Raw genomic sequence first — 14,940 nt, 5'->3', positions numbered from 1 at the left:
GCCGTTGCCGTCGCGATCGTCACTCTGTGCTGCCCCTTCCCGCCGATCGCCCCTCACGGTGCGGTGCGGGGTGGCCCCAGCGGTTGCAAACATCACGCAAGGCTCTTGGCTGGCGAACCTCCAAACATCTGTGCGGGCCTTTGCCGCGATTTAAACTACCTTTTATTACCTTTGGCCGACAGCTGTACTGGGGGGGCAACGAAGACAGCTTCCCACCATGTGTGAATATGGAGCCGAGCCCAGTAACGGGGTGATTGGTGAAGATGTAGTGGCAGCGTTTCACGGCCGAGAAATCCGAAGTCCCATGACGTTCACCGCGATCATAATCCATGAGTGCCGGTAAGTGGCCACTCGCTGGCAGCGGCACCCTGCTGTTACCCCTCCACTCAAGCTCCCGCCACTTCCGTCCCTCCCTTCGCGTCAACTTCCATCTCCAACACCTCCACCTCGTCGTCGCTGTCGCTCTCGCACATGCACCGCTCCGCCACCAGTTCCCGGTCCTCCCATTGCTCCAGCAGCAGCGCCAGCAGTAACTCCAGAGGGGGCACTTGCGGCAGGGACAATTGAGGCGGCATCACTCGCTCCGCCAGCAGCGCAGAAATTTCGGGCTCCGCTAAAAACAACCTGCGCGGTGGTGGTTGCGGTGGTGGTTGGGATGGGTGGCAAGGGGCGGTTAAGGCGTTGCGCGGGCAGGTACCAGCAAATAGACTTTTCTCGTCCAACGCAAACCCACTCACCTAGTGCCGTACTCTAACTCCTCCAGCATCCGCTTCTGCCGTACAGGGTGATGAAGCGGCAGGTTTGACGGCAGCGGCGGCGGGACCGGCTGCAGTGTGGCACGTGCCCAGGGCTCGTCTCGAGGCAGGTACGGCACCGGCGGCAGGAAGGCGAGGCCCCGGAACAGATTGGCTGCGACGCATTCCGCCTCGTCAAGCTCGAGCCCGGTCTGTAGGGCCGCCGTGGGGTGAGGTGGGGATGGAATGTCAGAGTTGTGAAACAGATTGGGATTTGAGATTTGGGTGCCTGGTCCCCCATCTGTGCCGCAAACACTGTGCCAGTTGCCGGTGGAGTGGACTTCGTACGGGTGCGTTTCATTGGGCGTTGCATGGGTTTGTGTCTCATCCTGACCCATGGGTCCCTCCCCTACTTCAATTTGACAAGCTGCGAGGACTTGGGGAGCTTTGACTGGCTGCGAGGATATTACTTGTCGTGGGCTGAGATGAAATCTCCGGCACCGTTCTGGCTGGACAGCCAGAGAGAGAAGCGCTTCCCCCCTCTCCCCCCACACACAGCGCTTAGATGGCCGCTGTTGGATCGCAAAATTCGCCCAATGGGTCGGAGTCCCCGTTCCCACCTTGAGCATCACTTCTTTTCTCAGGACCCCAGTCGCTAAGCAGCTCGCAAGGGTCAGGTACTCCAACGGCACCTCAATGCCGCGAAGAACCACAAGTCCCCACAGCGCGTAGGAAGTCAGCTGCGGACCAAATAGGCGGCGGCAAAGGCGCGATGACGATGTTGACGGCAATCCAACCGCGGCGGAGGGCATACGGGATACAATTTATATATGCGGCGAAAGAAGTGGGTCGAGCCAAGGGCGGAGCAGGGTGTGGTTCTGAGGCAAGGCTTAGGACGGGGGGACGCTTGCGGGGGGGGAAGAGCATCCGACCCGCAGATACCGCTGCAGGTACTACCGGCACGCTTGCCTGCCGCAGCAGAAGGAAAGACGTCCAGTACAGAGCCATCCACGCCTTCCCGGCACCCTGTCACCCTCATCACACGTGCGCGACACCGACCCCATCCGACAACACCACGCCGCACCAGGTGTCGCTCCTTTGACTGCAACTCCATCCCTCCGCCAGCCCCTTCCTCCCGCTCTGCCGCTGTCGCCGCTGCTGCCACTACTGTCGCTGCCGCCGCCCCCGCGGCCATTTTGCTTGTTGCCGTGGCGGAATCGCCGCGCCACAACCATCCCATCAGCGTAGGCGGTTTCGCTGCCTGCGGCTGCTGCGGCTGTCTGCTCCGTGACAACAATAACCTGCCCCAGGAGCTCGAGTGTGCCTGCAGCAGCCCCGGCCGAAGCTCCTCTGCCAGGTCAGCCCACCGAGACTGATGCAACGTATCATCCACGAAGCCCCGTAAGAGCCCTCGTAGCTGCATGTACGGCACAGGTCGGGCACGGCTTGATAAGAAATCAGCACTCATGAGCGCCGCCGCCTGCCACGCCTGCTTCACCGCCGCCCACTGGGGACTGCCCCGCGGCCGCACGTCGTGCGCCGCCACCTCCCGCAGCACCTCCACCAAGCGCGCCGCCGGGTCGGGCCCGTGCTGGTGATCTAGCAGGCCGTACTGGGCGGCTAGGCGCAGTACGGCCATGACGGAACATAACCGCTCTTTGCCAGGGCCGGCATCGGGTGTCAGGAAACGGGCCTTCCGCAAGAGGCAGGTGTATAGCTCCCGGGCGAAGGAAATCCCTTTGTCAACCTCTGCCTCATTCCCCTGGGCACCGCTTTCGTCTCCGGTCGCGGCCTTGACCTCGCTCTTCATGTCCCCGATGCCCTTCTCGGCCGCGGCCACAGCGCTGGTGTCGGCTGGGGTTAGCAGAGCTGACGTCGGTGCTGACGCGGCCCCGCGATCCTGCAATTGTGACTCTTCATGGATACTGTGAAGGGCTCGAGGCCCTTGTTGCTGCTGTGGAAGTGCTGGCGCTGGTTCAGGGACCTCCTGCAGCTGCTGCCGTTCAGAACGCGCCTGCAGCTGTTGCTGTTGCTGCCCTTGTGGTCGTTGCCGCTGGACCTGCGGCTCATGTCGTTGCTGTGTTTTTTCCAGTGCCTGAGGTTCCTGACGCGGCTGCGGCTCCAGCTGCGGAGCAGGAAGTCGTGGTTGCGGGTCTGACCGCGATGGCGCCTTGCGGGACTCGCCTTGTGGCGTTCGTGGCTGCAGCGACAGTGCTGCCAGCTGCAGTGTCGGCTGCGGAGCGGTCACCGCGAGCATGGGCGGCTGCCGCGGAGACCTTTTCTCCTGATGGTCTAGATCCTGCTGCGACGCAGGTACCTGCGGCGCCTGGTGCTCTTGTGACTGATACTGCAGCACTTGCGAACGCGAAGCTTGCTGTTGGGCCCCTGGCTGCAAATGAGGCAATGGCAATGGCGGCTGTACTGACTCTACGACGTTGAAATCTGAAGGATGTTCTGGTAGCGGTTGCGGTTCCAGTGGTGGTTGAGTGAGGTGCGGCCGTGGACCCATGGGTCCTGGCGGCGAACACTCCTGCGGGGCCGCTGACACCGATGGGGAGTGGTTTCCTAACTGAAGTGGCTCCGCCTTTGGTCGTGGGCCTCGATCTGGGAGTTGCAACTCCCGTAGCTCATGCTGCTGGTGCACGTGTGTTTGCGGCTGTTGCTGCTGCAGCTGTGGCCGCGCCGGTGGTTGCGGCACTAGTTCTGGCTGTGACTTTGGCTCGGACCGCGCTACCGGCTGCTGTGGTTCTGCTGGGACCTGCGGCTGGGGCTGTAGAACCTGCGGCGGTGGCGAATGCAGCGGCTTCTGCAATGTGACGCCCTCTGCCATCCCTTCAGACTGTGCTTTTTGTTTTGTTTGGTGTATTGCTGTATACTGTACTACATGTACCGCTTGTGCTGACTGTAATGCTTGTGCTAAGTGTTCTGACTGTGAATGCTGCTGGAGGTGCTCCTGCACCGGGTCCTGTTGTTGGTGGTGGTGATGGTGGTGGTGGTGGTTCTTCCCTTGGAGCGGTTTCTCTTCCTCCTGCAGTGGCTGTTCGGGCGGCTGGCGATCTGGCTGCACCTGGTCTGCCATCAGCAGCTGGGGCCCCTCCGGGCCTTCCAGCGGCTGTTGCTGCTGCTGCTGCTTCAGCTCTGGCGACCCTTGATGACCTGATGGACTGAGTAGCAGCAGCGGTAGCGCTTGGTCCTGCTCATGGACCGGGGCCTGGAGCCAGCTCCCCTCCTCCCCCTCCTCCACCTGTTGCTGCTGCTCCTGCGGCGGCGGTTGCTGCGGCGGTGGTGGCGGTAGCGGTTGCGATGGCGGCAGCGGCACCGGAGACGGCGCGGGCTTTCTAAGGCAGCCAGTGGCCTCTAGCAGCAGCAACCGGAGGTCATGCAGCTGCCTCTGGAGCGATGGCGCCAACAAGACCCAGTCCCGCATCATCTCGCTGCAGCACAGCTGCACCATCAGCCAGTCGCAGCCACGGCGGTCCCCCAGCATATCTACCAAGTGGGTAAAGTACTCCGGGGAAAAGCGCTCCAAACGCTTGCAGAACGAGGCCAGTCGGGCCTTGGTGTTGCGATTGGCACCGCCGTCGCTGACGCCAAGCAGTAGCAGTGCCTCGGGGTTAGAGACGAGGAAGGTGTCGTAAAGGATTATGTGGTACAGCCGTCGAGGCGAGATGCTCCAGTGCCAGCGGTCGTACTCGGGCTGTACGGACATGCAGGATGAACCCCGGCCGTGCGCACCAGCCAGATGGATGAGGGGGCCGCACGCGGACAGAAGGTTGTGGAAATTCGATTTGGGACACATGGGACAGAGAAAGAAACAAACGCTAGGCTAGGCAGGCATTGTACGGGTGTTGTGTAACAGCACGTGTTGCGGCGAAGCGGGGCCAGTGCTGCGTGGGACGAAGCATAAATGCACAGCATGAATGGTGGGCGGCTGCACCACGAATGAGTGTCTCATGGCTTCAAAGCCTCTCTCGGGTGCTCTGCACGCCGCGCACATGTTCCCGCCCCGGCATCGGTGGAGAACGCGGAAGAGCTCTCTCCTAGGCGGAGATATGGAGAGGAAGCAGCATCGGCAGGTCTGGCAATGATGCTTGGAAAGTGGAGCCGGTGGCCACTACCACTGCGGCCCAGGCCCTTCACGTTCGTGTGAAGCCCGAGCAGAGTGAGGTTCAGTCAGTTGTTCGCGAATGGGGCATAAGCGGCACACCGCACCTTCACCTTGACCACACCCCTTACCTAACATTTTCCCTCCTCCACTGGCCGCGCACCTTTGGAACCCCCGGACCCTTTTCCCCTCATTTTGCACGGTGCGTAACTCCTTGCCACAAACTTAGCCCCGTACCGCAAACTTAATCCCCGACACCGCACACTAAACCCCCGTACCGCAAACTTACCCCCGTACCGCACACCTAACCTCCCTACTACCGCGCACCTGTCCAGCTACGCGCCGTGACGCCTCCATGTGCACCAGGCCCAATGCGGCGCACTCGTAGACCCGTGGGTCGCAGCTGGGCCCCGCATGGGAGGAAGCTTCCAGGAGCAGTAGCCCCACAGCTGCCGCCTTAAAAACCTGGTAGCACAGCCGTGGTAGGAGTGAGGAGATGCGGGTGTGAGGGACGGTAGCGCTGAGGGCGCGGTCCATACGGTGTTTTTATTGATATTTTCATACTTCAAAATCCCTCAGGCGCTACAACGACACGCGCGATATTTGGTCCATACATTGGGTCATTTGCGAGGCTCCAGTCTAGCCAAGCTGAAAAACTTAAACAAGGAAGGAGGCAGCGAAGCAAAACGAGGTCCCTTCTGGGACGATGGGGAACGTACGGCGGTCTAGCACTCTGGCAGTGCCTAGCCTTTTATCGCAAGGAAACCGGCCGTGAGGATGTGTCGTGCAATTCTAAATGCATGTGTAAATCCCGTTCTCCACGCTGTCTAGGCTCTGCAGCTAGTACGGCTGGAGCCGCCGGGTTGCGTGGGTAGATGGATGTGGGTGGCTTGATGGACGGATGCGCGCACCATTGACTGCCTCACCTTTCCAAAACGGCAAGGAAGCTTATCCAAGCCGGAGTTACGTAGGAACGACCTGAACCGCTCATAGAAATGCGTTTGCGTCTCGGAATCTGCAAGCCTTGCCATGTTTTCCCACTCTGGATCCCGCTGCAGGAGGCCGGGACTTAGGAGCTGGAGGGCACGGCGCGTCGCCTCCGTCCGCTCCTCCTCCGCCAACTGAGGACAGCTGGAACGAACCAGCTGGTCGACTTGTTGTTGTTGTTGTTGTTGATGGTGGGGTTGTTGTTGTTGATGATGTTGCTGTAGCAGCTGCTGTAATACCGGCTGGCTGTGCAGCAGCTGCTGCAGTCGTTGGTCCACCTGACGCGCCTCATTTAGAGCACTGGCTCGCAGCTCTTCGCTCCGCCTGCCGTCTACTGCCTAGCGGCGCAGGTGCAGCGGCAGAACCCCCCGGACAATTCCCACCGCGCGGAGGGAAGGCAGGAGGGAGGGCAAAAGGATAAGGCAGGCATGCACCCATAGTCAATTTTACATGCCTCGCCCTTTCCTACGCCAAGCGCTGCTGCGTAAACATACAAATCCTATACGGAGAGCCGAAACATTGCATTGCGCAAGATGTATTTTCCTCACGGTGCTTCGGATCCGAACAAAGGCCCCATGCAACCGTCCAGCACCTGCCTCCCGCCCTCACTCTCACTCCTAAAGTACACTGCCTGCCTTACCTGTACGCTTCGCGGTCGCGAAAACGTGCCGTACATGTACGGATTTGTTAGTCGATCTGCAACCCAACACTGCCGGATTACCTTCCAGCCATCCTTCACGCACTGTTTATGCACCTCACGAATCTCTTTGGCCTTAAAGGCAATGTAGCAATACCACAAACCCGTGTGCACGGGATCCAAAGATGCCGAGCTACCCGAGTCAGACGAAACCGGAGGACTCTCCATCGCCGTCACTGCTACCGCCGCTAGCGCTGCGGCGAGATGCGGTGGGAGGTCCTCCCCTAGGTCCTCCTCCGGCCGGCTCGCCTTCATCGCAGTCAGGTGGGCTTCCCGCACCACCGCCTTGCCGCCCCCGCTTCCCTCCGAAACCACTGCAGCAGCCGCAGCTGCGGACTCCGTGACGGTGCCTTCCCGGTCCACTGCCCCCCACTCCAGGGAGGGCTCCAACAGGTTGCCAAAGGGATACCATTTAGATTGCTCCGGCTGCTGCTGCTGCCATGAGCTCGGCTGTAGGGTAGGGGGCAGCTGCCGCCGCTGCTGCCATGTTTCTGGAATCCCTGCTGGCGCCGAGGTTGGCGGTGAGGGCGGCTCCTGGGGCCCCAACACTCCCAACTGCGGCGGCGTCCATTGCCGCTTGCGCTGCGGTGGCTCCTGCTGCTCCGGCGGCGGGCCTTGCAGCAGCTGCCGCCCCTTCTCCGCTGTCCCTTCCAGAAACCACCTCTCCGGTGGCCCCTCTCCCGGAGCCACGTCATTTGCGGCCTCCTGCAGAAAAAGATCTGGATCAGCGACAACAGCCGGGTTGGCATAACGGGGAAGACTCTCGGAAATCCTGGTTGACATGCTGTGGATGGAACACATGTGGACGAACACGAAAACAAGTTCACGCATCTTTGCTTTCCTCCTCTTGCGCGCTGTCGCCGCTTACCTTGCTGTGCGGTTCCCCATCAGCATCGTCTGAATCCAGGGAGCGAAACGATGGCGACCTGCATTCCAGGATGTCTGCCTCCAAATCGCGTGCACCGCTTTGCGAGGCCGACCCCCCCTTGAATTTTGAGTCCTCCACGGGAACGACGGAAGAGCTGCCTGGTTCGGGCGGAGAGATTTGCGCATTTTGCACGAAGACCCAAGGCAAGGGCTTCCGCTTACGCCGCGCTGCACCCCAACGCCCGCAGGTAGCCAAGTACACAGCCGTAGGGTGGTGTCGCTGCATGTGCATTAAGGCACGCTGCTCGGAGGGTGGCCGGACATGAGCTTTGCGAGTCGGCGTGGTCGGCAACTGGCTGTGGTTTGCAGAGTTGACGCCATCCGCAGTCCGTCCCGTTAGCCCGTGCCGCGGATGATGCTCGTCCCGCTGCGATTCCACCTGAGACAGCAAGCTTTGTACCCATAGCTGCTGCAATTGCCGTTGTTGTTGAGCTTTTAACGCGTCGGACCTTTTGCTCATGGTCGCGTAGGCTCACCACTGCTTGTGCTGTGAATTTCTCGGTACTACCCATAAGCGTGCAGATTCAACGGGACCATGGTACAGGCCTTTAAACGTGGCCTGTACAACGCAGGGATGGCTAGTCTTGATTCTCTACAGGTTCTGCGGATTTTCAAAAGCGAAGGACATATGAAAGATTCTTATGTTGCTGAGCTGTACCCTGAGGAGCCTTCTCCTCGCGTAAGGTAGGGGCATGCAACTTGCATTAAATGGTCTCGGAGCTGCGCTCAGGGTTCGGGTAATGTTCAGCTTTACCTTTTCCATGGCACCGTTTCCCAATACAGGGGGTTAGAGCTTTAAGTATTTCATACAAGCGAAATGGTTAGAGAATCAAATTGCGCGCAGGGAGCCACGTAGCTGGCCAGTCCAACAGATTTGCTTAGGGGGTGTTTCCACTTGGATTAAAAGTTGCGGATTATGGCTTAGACACGCGAGCTACCTGGCTATAATGTACGTTTGCTTCAATCTAGGCAATTTAAAGACTGTTCGCGTCTCGAAGCCATTGACGATTTAACCCGTCTGCCGGACGTAAGTGTGCTGCAACCTTAACCGTAAGTGCGCAGCCATTAATTAAAATTTTAGGACAGTATTAGAAGAATACTATCCGAATACGTATTGTGTCCCACTCCTTCAACACGGAACCAAACAGAGACAACTATCTTGATCACCTCGTTAGTCACAGCATTAACGTACGCATTCCTCAACATCTCCTTTTGCCGCAACATTGAGCTGAAACATAATGACCTGGCCTACCTGGGCCATTCAGTGATATTCCCCATTCGATAAAAACTGACTTTTATCAACCAGGAAACTAAATTCAAAACCGTAAAACCATGCGTCCCTACCTTGCATCCTACATCCCTACCCCAACCCCGAAGATTTGATACCTCGCTTTATTCCATATGCCGGTTCGGGAGAGAGACAACAGCAATGCTCTTACTCCCAACCGCCTGCAGTGCTGCTACTACCACCTAATCTGCAACTGCTACTGCTACGGTTACACCTAGCAGCAAACTCGGCCGCACACTCGCGACCAGAGGTCGGCAAATCGGTTTCTATGGCTGCGGGAGGGTAAACCTGAAAATTTTCCATCAAACACAGAGTTTAAGTCCAGCACGCGGTCCTACGGGCCGCAATATACGGGCTGCAAGCCACGTTTTGGGGTCCATTTTTGGCCATTAGGGACCCGCAGCCGGGGCCTTAAGCCGAATTTCGGCTGCGGGTAATGTGGTACAGACCCGCAGTACCCGCCTTATTTGCCGACCTCTGCTCGCGACCGGCCAACTGGGACGCTGCCTGAAAAGAAAGAGCCGAAACGCAAGATGCTCGCCACTCAATCACGGTTGTACAGCTGTCGCACAGAACCAGACTTCGCGACTCCTCTTTGCCATATCTACCCAGCTATTCTGTGCTCCTGTCCCCCTTAACCTGTAACCTCGTGGCTCTGCCGAAGCTGAACGGAACAAACGAGCTGTGAGAGAGCGACAAAGGGGAGCGCGGGGACTTGGCTGCCAACGGCCCTTACACTGCAGACCGAAGAGATAACCACCCACCGGTGAGGCCGTGTCGGTGTCATATCAAGACTGCAGAAAAGTACCGAACGGTGAACGCAGATCCCATGTGCCCAGAATACTACATTCACCCCCCATGCGCTTTTAACTTAAGCAATAAATTACAAGTAGGCTCATCGCAACTGACGACCTGATCCACATCATTTCCTGCGTGCGCACGTTCTCGTACGGCAGCGTCAGCGAACCATGATCCGGTGTATGGGACAGTCCCAGCCGCGCTGGAGGATCCGTCCCATAGGTAGCGAAGTGCTGCATCGGAACGTCCAAGGGAACGAATGTTGGTCTGTCGAGTGCAGCCCTACCCCAAAAGGCCAGACTTGGGTTAACCGCGTTGTACACCAATAAACTAATCAAGCAACTCATCCCTGTGCAGTGAGGGCGTCAGGTCATTCAGGTAAGCCCATAGGACCCCACTGTGCAACTGTGCCCTACTGGCGTCTTCAAAGCTTATTGCTGCAAATGCTGTCGCTCTAACGTAAGCCGGGTTTTACTCATTCCCGCCGCGGTAGGGCGCCTGTCGGACCATCAAGTGAAGCCTCTCGTACCGCATTCCAGGAAACGTTTTACGGGTAGGATCGGCAGCCGATTGAGGCCTCCAGGGGCAGCTTGCTAACGACCCGCTGTGGTATAAAGCGCACGCCCCTCGTGTAAGCAACACACACTTATATAATTCACGGCCATCATGGCGGAGGGCGTATCTCTGGGCAAGGGTGCATGGGACTGCGACACTGGGAAGGAAATTCCGCCGGACAAAGAGGTGCGGTCGCTGGGTGGTCCGAGGACATGTAAAGGTGTTGTGCGAGCGGTATCCAGGATCTGCCCGGACATGGACCATAGCGGGGTAGCCCAGGGACAAGTGTGTCATCAGTCAATGTTATTACCCCCGCATCCAAGACCGGTTCTGATTGTTCTTTATCTTGGGTCGTCTTCTCCATTTCGTGCTATACTGTGAACCCCAAAAGATAAACTGGTCCATTCCATGAACTTGCGTACGGGTTGTGCGTTCACTGCTGCCCTGGCGGGCTGCATCCGTTCCTTGTGCGCGCCGCTCCGTGGAGTTGCCGACGATCACGCGGTTGCTGCGGCCTTTTTTCATATTCGCATGCCGAAACCTGGAAACCTGGAATCCTGGAATCCATGTTTCCACAACCCGCATTCCACCTCCCAATTATGGCAGGCCGAGGTGTTCGAGGAGATCGCCACGATGGATCTTCCCTTCGAGGGCATCCCCACCGTGCCGCCCCGCAAGGACCGCTCACATATGGTACGGCAGCCGTGCAGAACAGTCGCGTGCACGATTACAATATGCCGAAAAAACAAATATTTAAGATGCAACAGGTTTATCCCTAGCATGTAAGGATCGATTCTTAGCCACGGCAGGATTTCGCAGCAGGCCCTCGAGGGCGGAAACGCTGTGCCAGCCAAAAGCACAAGACCCAAAACTCCCATTCAGGCACGTGCGGCACGGCCCAGCGGTGGGCTGTGCCACTAATCGTGAGTGCCTGCGATTGCGGTACGTTACTGCAGCGGGAAGCTGTCCAAACCCTAGACCATACGCTGGCTGCAGATGGCCAACTACCTCGCGTGCCATGGCCCCTTTAGGTGTTTTTCTGCGGCGGATGCCGCTATCGCGTCACCGCCCACCCGGAATGGACGGTGGCCAAGGTGAAGCAGGCGTTGTGGGCGGGTGGCATACAGCGCTCCAATAAGCCGCCGGAGAAGCGAGCCACACCCGGTCTGCAGCGCTGGGAGGACCTGGTGAGCGGACTCCTAGGGCTACGGTTTGGACGTGTGCGCGGTTTCATGGGTGCCCGCCATGCGTACGGGAGCTGAGCGGGGGATGGGTTGGGTCTACGGCATTGGTGCAGGGCAGGGTGGGACGGAAGGCGGGCAACCGGCGGCTGCTGTGCCGGGACCGCGCCGGGACAGCCCCGCGGCACACTGCAGGCTGCTGACATAATGGATGCTATTATTCGTGACACTGTATCCAGCTCGGCGTTGCTTAATTTCAGCGACAGTAACATCAGCTATACTGACTAGTGCCCTGTGTAGATTTTCACTTTTAATTGTTGGGGGTTGGGGGTTTGGGCCGTTCCATATTTCCTTTAAACCTTTTATCATGTTTTTATGTGTCGCTGCCGTACAGGCCCTGATCTATGGGGGAGCAGTGCTCGACGACGACAACAAATGCATGGCGGACTACCACGTACCACCGGTAAGTCAGTTGGGACCCGGTTGCGAACTGTCTGCAGCCCCCCTGTAGCGGAACTGCGGTAGGAAAGTGTACCCAGGACAGCGGTGTAGCCAGCATTGTGCCATCACCTTCCGTGGTGGCACGGGTTTGTTTGAAATCTGCACTGCATGCATCTCGATACAGCCGACTAGAATAGAATGCCTGTGCAAACCGCAACGAACAGAGTTTTGCTGTTTGCTCACTTCTCTGGCGCGGTCTGCCTTTTATCCTTGTGCAGGGTTGCCAGTGCCTGATCGCTATCGAGCGCGCAAAACTGGACAGCGGCCGTCCCGACCCCGATTCCGCTTACTGGAACTAAGGGGAGGGCGCTCAGTCAGATGTGAGTCTAGGCCAGGCACGCAAGCTGGCTAGTTGTGTACTTTTTCAGAGAGGTGCTCAGGTGACGCAGTGCGCGCTAGCTGCGCGTGTGTTGTTTGGATGTCTCGTGCTTGTTATGCACGTAGGGTGTCTGTGTCCTTTCGCTGTCAGGGAGCCTGTGCGGATGGCTGCGCGCTATACCACAGCTGCGTGCTGTGAAGTGTGTGGAGGTAAAGCACGTACGATTCCAGCGCGACCCTAATGCAGCCATTGTAAGTCCACGTGAAACACAACATGGACTGAAAGCTCTGAGCGCCTAGCACTTTCGGATGCTGGCCGTGCGGGACAACAGAACAATAACCGAACAACAGAACAATAATAGTCTGCCGTACGCACGTGTTTTGTTCGGTGCTACAGTCATGTGACGCGACAAGCCGCTGGGCAGCGGCAACTGTAAAGTATGCTCGCCTTTTCCTATAGGAGTTCTAAACGCTTGGACAGTGGCCATGACAATGCCCGCCTGCGTGTGTGTGTTGCTGGTCGATGTCTCCTTGTTTCCAGTGTCGCGTCTAGTAGATTCAAAATATGCAGCTACGCTTGGTTGCTACTGGGATTTACAACTCGGGACCCCACGTGCGCCAGTGCAGCCGTTGCCCTGAATGGCTTAAATCCATGAAGCTGCCATGGCCCAATGTCCCTTTTGGCAGAACGCGACAGCAGATCTGCGCCGCACTTTAACCCTGCCACAGACCAATGCCATCTTACAACCCACTGCCGAACCCGGTGTACTCGTGGCATACTTAGCAGCCCGCAAGACAGACGTTCAGTGTGTGAATTGAGTAAAATAATGAGTGGGTGAGAAACCGCTGCAAGGAAAGAGTCCGCACTGACCCACGAGACCTTTCGTGGTCATCAGTGGAATCCGTTGCATCGCCTTTTACCTGCCCACTACACCCTAGTCAGCAACCCAGAACGCAACATAGCCGTCTTCTCCAAGTCCTTAACTGCTATGTATAGTCCGCGGGCGCAACTTTTAACCTTCCTCCTCGCTGCTTCAAAATGTAACAGTCTCGCCGTACTTGGTCGCTAGGCTTGTCCATGCCGCCACAGCCGAAGGGTCGTACACACCCTGGTTGCCGTGTAGAAGGCATGACATGAGCACCTTCCCGTCAGGACCCAGGAAGCGTGTCGCATAAATGTCGTACTCCCCCGATTTCGCCTTGGACTTTGCGAACTTGACTTCCTTCACCTGCAGAGAACCGGCAGCAGCGGGGCTCGCTACAGGCGCGATGCAGTTCGTTTGATTTCCTGCCACCAGAACGACAGATGGTAGGGTTAGCTCTGGCACCCCGGGATAGATTGCTCCCACACGAACTGCACAGTACCGCGCAAATGTTGGGCTTCACTCACTGCATCCCGGCCCGCAAGCTAATTGTCATGCTCCGGGCAGATGTCGCCGCACCTTAGAGAGCGTGATGTGACACTCGAAAGATTTATCGTCAGAGGCGATGGTGGCGAGCACGCCCCGGCTTGGGACCTCATTGTACCGCACGCTGCAGTGTCGGCCGCTCAGAATGCCGCACGCGGGACAGGAGAAGGGGGAAAATAACTTGCCGTTAGCTGTAGCTCAACAAGAGGATAGAAATCCACAGTGTAAAACGGTATTGTCGGCCCAGAGCTGAGACGAATCCTGAAACCCGAAGTAGAAAACTACCAACGGACTATAACGATCACCGTTCTCCGTTTGGCACTGCCACACCTGCCAGCATGCCAAGACCCAATAACATTTTAAGGCATCAAGCCAGATAAGGTATTCCACCGTTAACGTAACCTTCCTTACTAGGTGGGATAAATCGCATTACCGATCACAAAATCCACTGCCTTCGGACGTGCAATCCACAAATTAGTTTCTAAGCAAACTGTCAGTTGCTTCTCAAGCGCATTGCACGTCCGAAACAGAAAATTTAAGGAAGCACAGTATTGCAATTATCCCACCTTGCTAGATCAACCACGAGGCTAGGTCAATAAGGAAAGGCTGTGCAATGGTGCTACCCAGAAATAATAAAAACATATTTGGAATGCAGGAACGGCGAATTTCCGCCACACCTTCCAAAGTTGTTCACGCTTTCTAGGATTGCGCCGTCGCCAAGCACGATGAAGCGAATTTTGCCGAGCCCAGCATGAGCCGCGTCATCAAGCAGACCTTGCAATGTAACTGCAGATTTTGCATGCAAAGTCAGGGCCCTTCGCGACGGCCTCGGGGCGCGCTGCGCGCAGCTGCTTGTAAAACATCGACTCCGTGAGGCAAGCATGATCAAAAATACCGAGGAAAAAACTACATTGCGAAGCTACGCTTGCAGTTAGGAAGGCTGTGCGTCGTACGACAAATTCATGATCTTCTAGTGATTTTCCTTGCGAAGAGGATAAGTTCTGAAAGGGAAAAGGGAGCCCAAATCGGGGACCACCCCCAAAAAATACCCGTACCCACCAAGGCAAATGCCGAAACGCACATGGTAATCTGACAAATTGCGACAATGGCCCGGCCCGCAGTGGAAGTATTACGACTAGTCATAACCCGATGCAAAGCTCCCTTTAAGTCCACGCTGCTTCGAGCCTGACACACGCAGCACAAAGCCCCCGTTGGGGGCCGCCGCCACAGACAGAGCCTCCGGCGGGGCCTGTTGTGATATGAGATCAGGTAGGGGAAGAGGGGAATGGGGAAACGCAACAGGGGACCACAGGTGAACGCGATGATGGAACAGGTTGCCCCCGAAAGGTTTGGGACTCACGGTCTATGGAAATAGTGAGTGGGAGTGCTTCGGAGTGGGTAAGTTGTCGGGAGTCATAGCAAGGGCGCACCATGGCCTGC

General features: G+C 57.5%; 3 protein-coding genes across 3 annotated transcripts; 1 reads left to right on the top strand and 2 right to left on the bottom strand.

Annotated features, from left to right (window-relative positions):
- Positions 1-386: 386 nt before the first annotated feature.
- VOLCADRAFT_98772 (uncharacterized protein) lies at positions 387-7,962 on the bottom strand (the record flags this gene model as incomplete). Its single annotated transcript, XM_002957625.1, has 10 exons — positions 387-624; positions 738-946; positions 1,355-1,474; positions 1,819-3,513; positions 3,802-4,431; positions 5,167-5,304; positions 5,766-6,164; positions 6,467-7,228; positions 7,392-7,523; positions 7,927-7,962. 10 exons carry the CDS (start codon positions 7,960-7,962, stop codon positions 387-389), a joined length of 4,359 nt encoding a protein of 1,452 aa, XP_002957671.1.
- Positions 7,963-10,202: 2,240 nt separating this feature from the next.
- VOLCADRAFT_98771 (uncharacterized protein) lies at positions 10,203-12,072 on the top strand (the record flags this gene model as incomplete). The annotated part of the gene is made up of 5 exons (XM_002957653.1): positions 10,203-10,277; positions 10,698-10,784; positions 11,123-11,278; positions 11,667-11,735; positions 11,992-12,072. 5 exons carry the CDS (start codon positions 10,203-10,205, stop codon positions 12,070-12,072), a joined length of 468 nt encoding a protein of 155 aa, XP_002957699.1.
- Positions 12,073-13,125: 1,053 nt separating this feature from the next.
- VOLCADRAFT_98770 (uncharacterized protein) lies at positions 13,126-13,858 on the bottom strand (the record flags this gene model as incomplete). The annotated part of the gene is made up of 3 exons (XM_002957624.1): positions 13,126-13,320; positions 13,534-13,691; positions 13,831-13,858. The coding sequence occupies 3 exons, from the start codon at positions 13,856-13,858 to the stop codon at positions 13,126-13,128; spliced, it is 381 nt and encodes a 126-aa protein (XP_002957670.1).
- Positions 13,859-14,940: the final 1,082 nt, after the last annotated feature.

This window comes from Volvox carteri (assembly GCF_000143455.1).
Source record: "Volvox carteri f. nagariensis unplaced genomic scaffold VOLCAscaffold_77, whole genome shotgun sequence".
Lineage (NCBI taxonomy): Eukaryota > Viridiplantae > Chlorophyta > Chlorophyceae > Chlamydomonadales > Volvocaceae > Volvox > Volvox carteri.
Note: the sequence above shows the minus strand (reverse complement) of the source record. Positions and strands in the feature narration are given on the sequence as shown.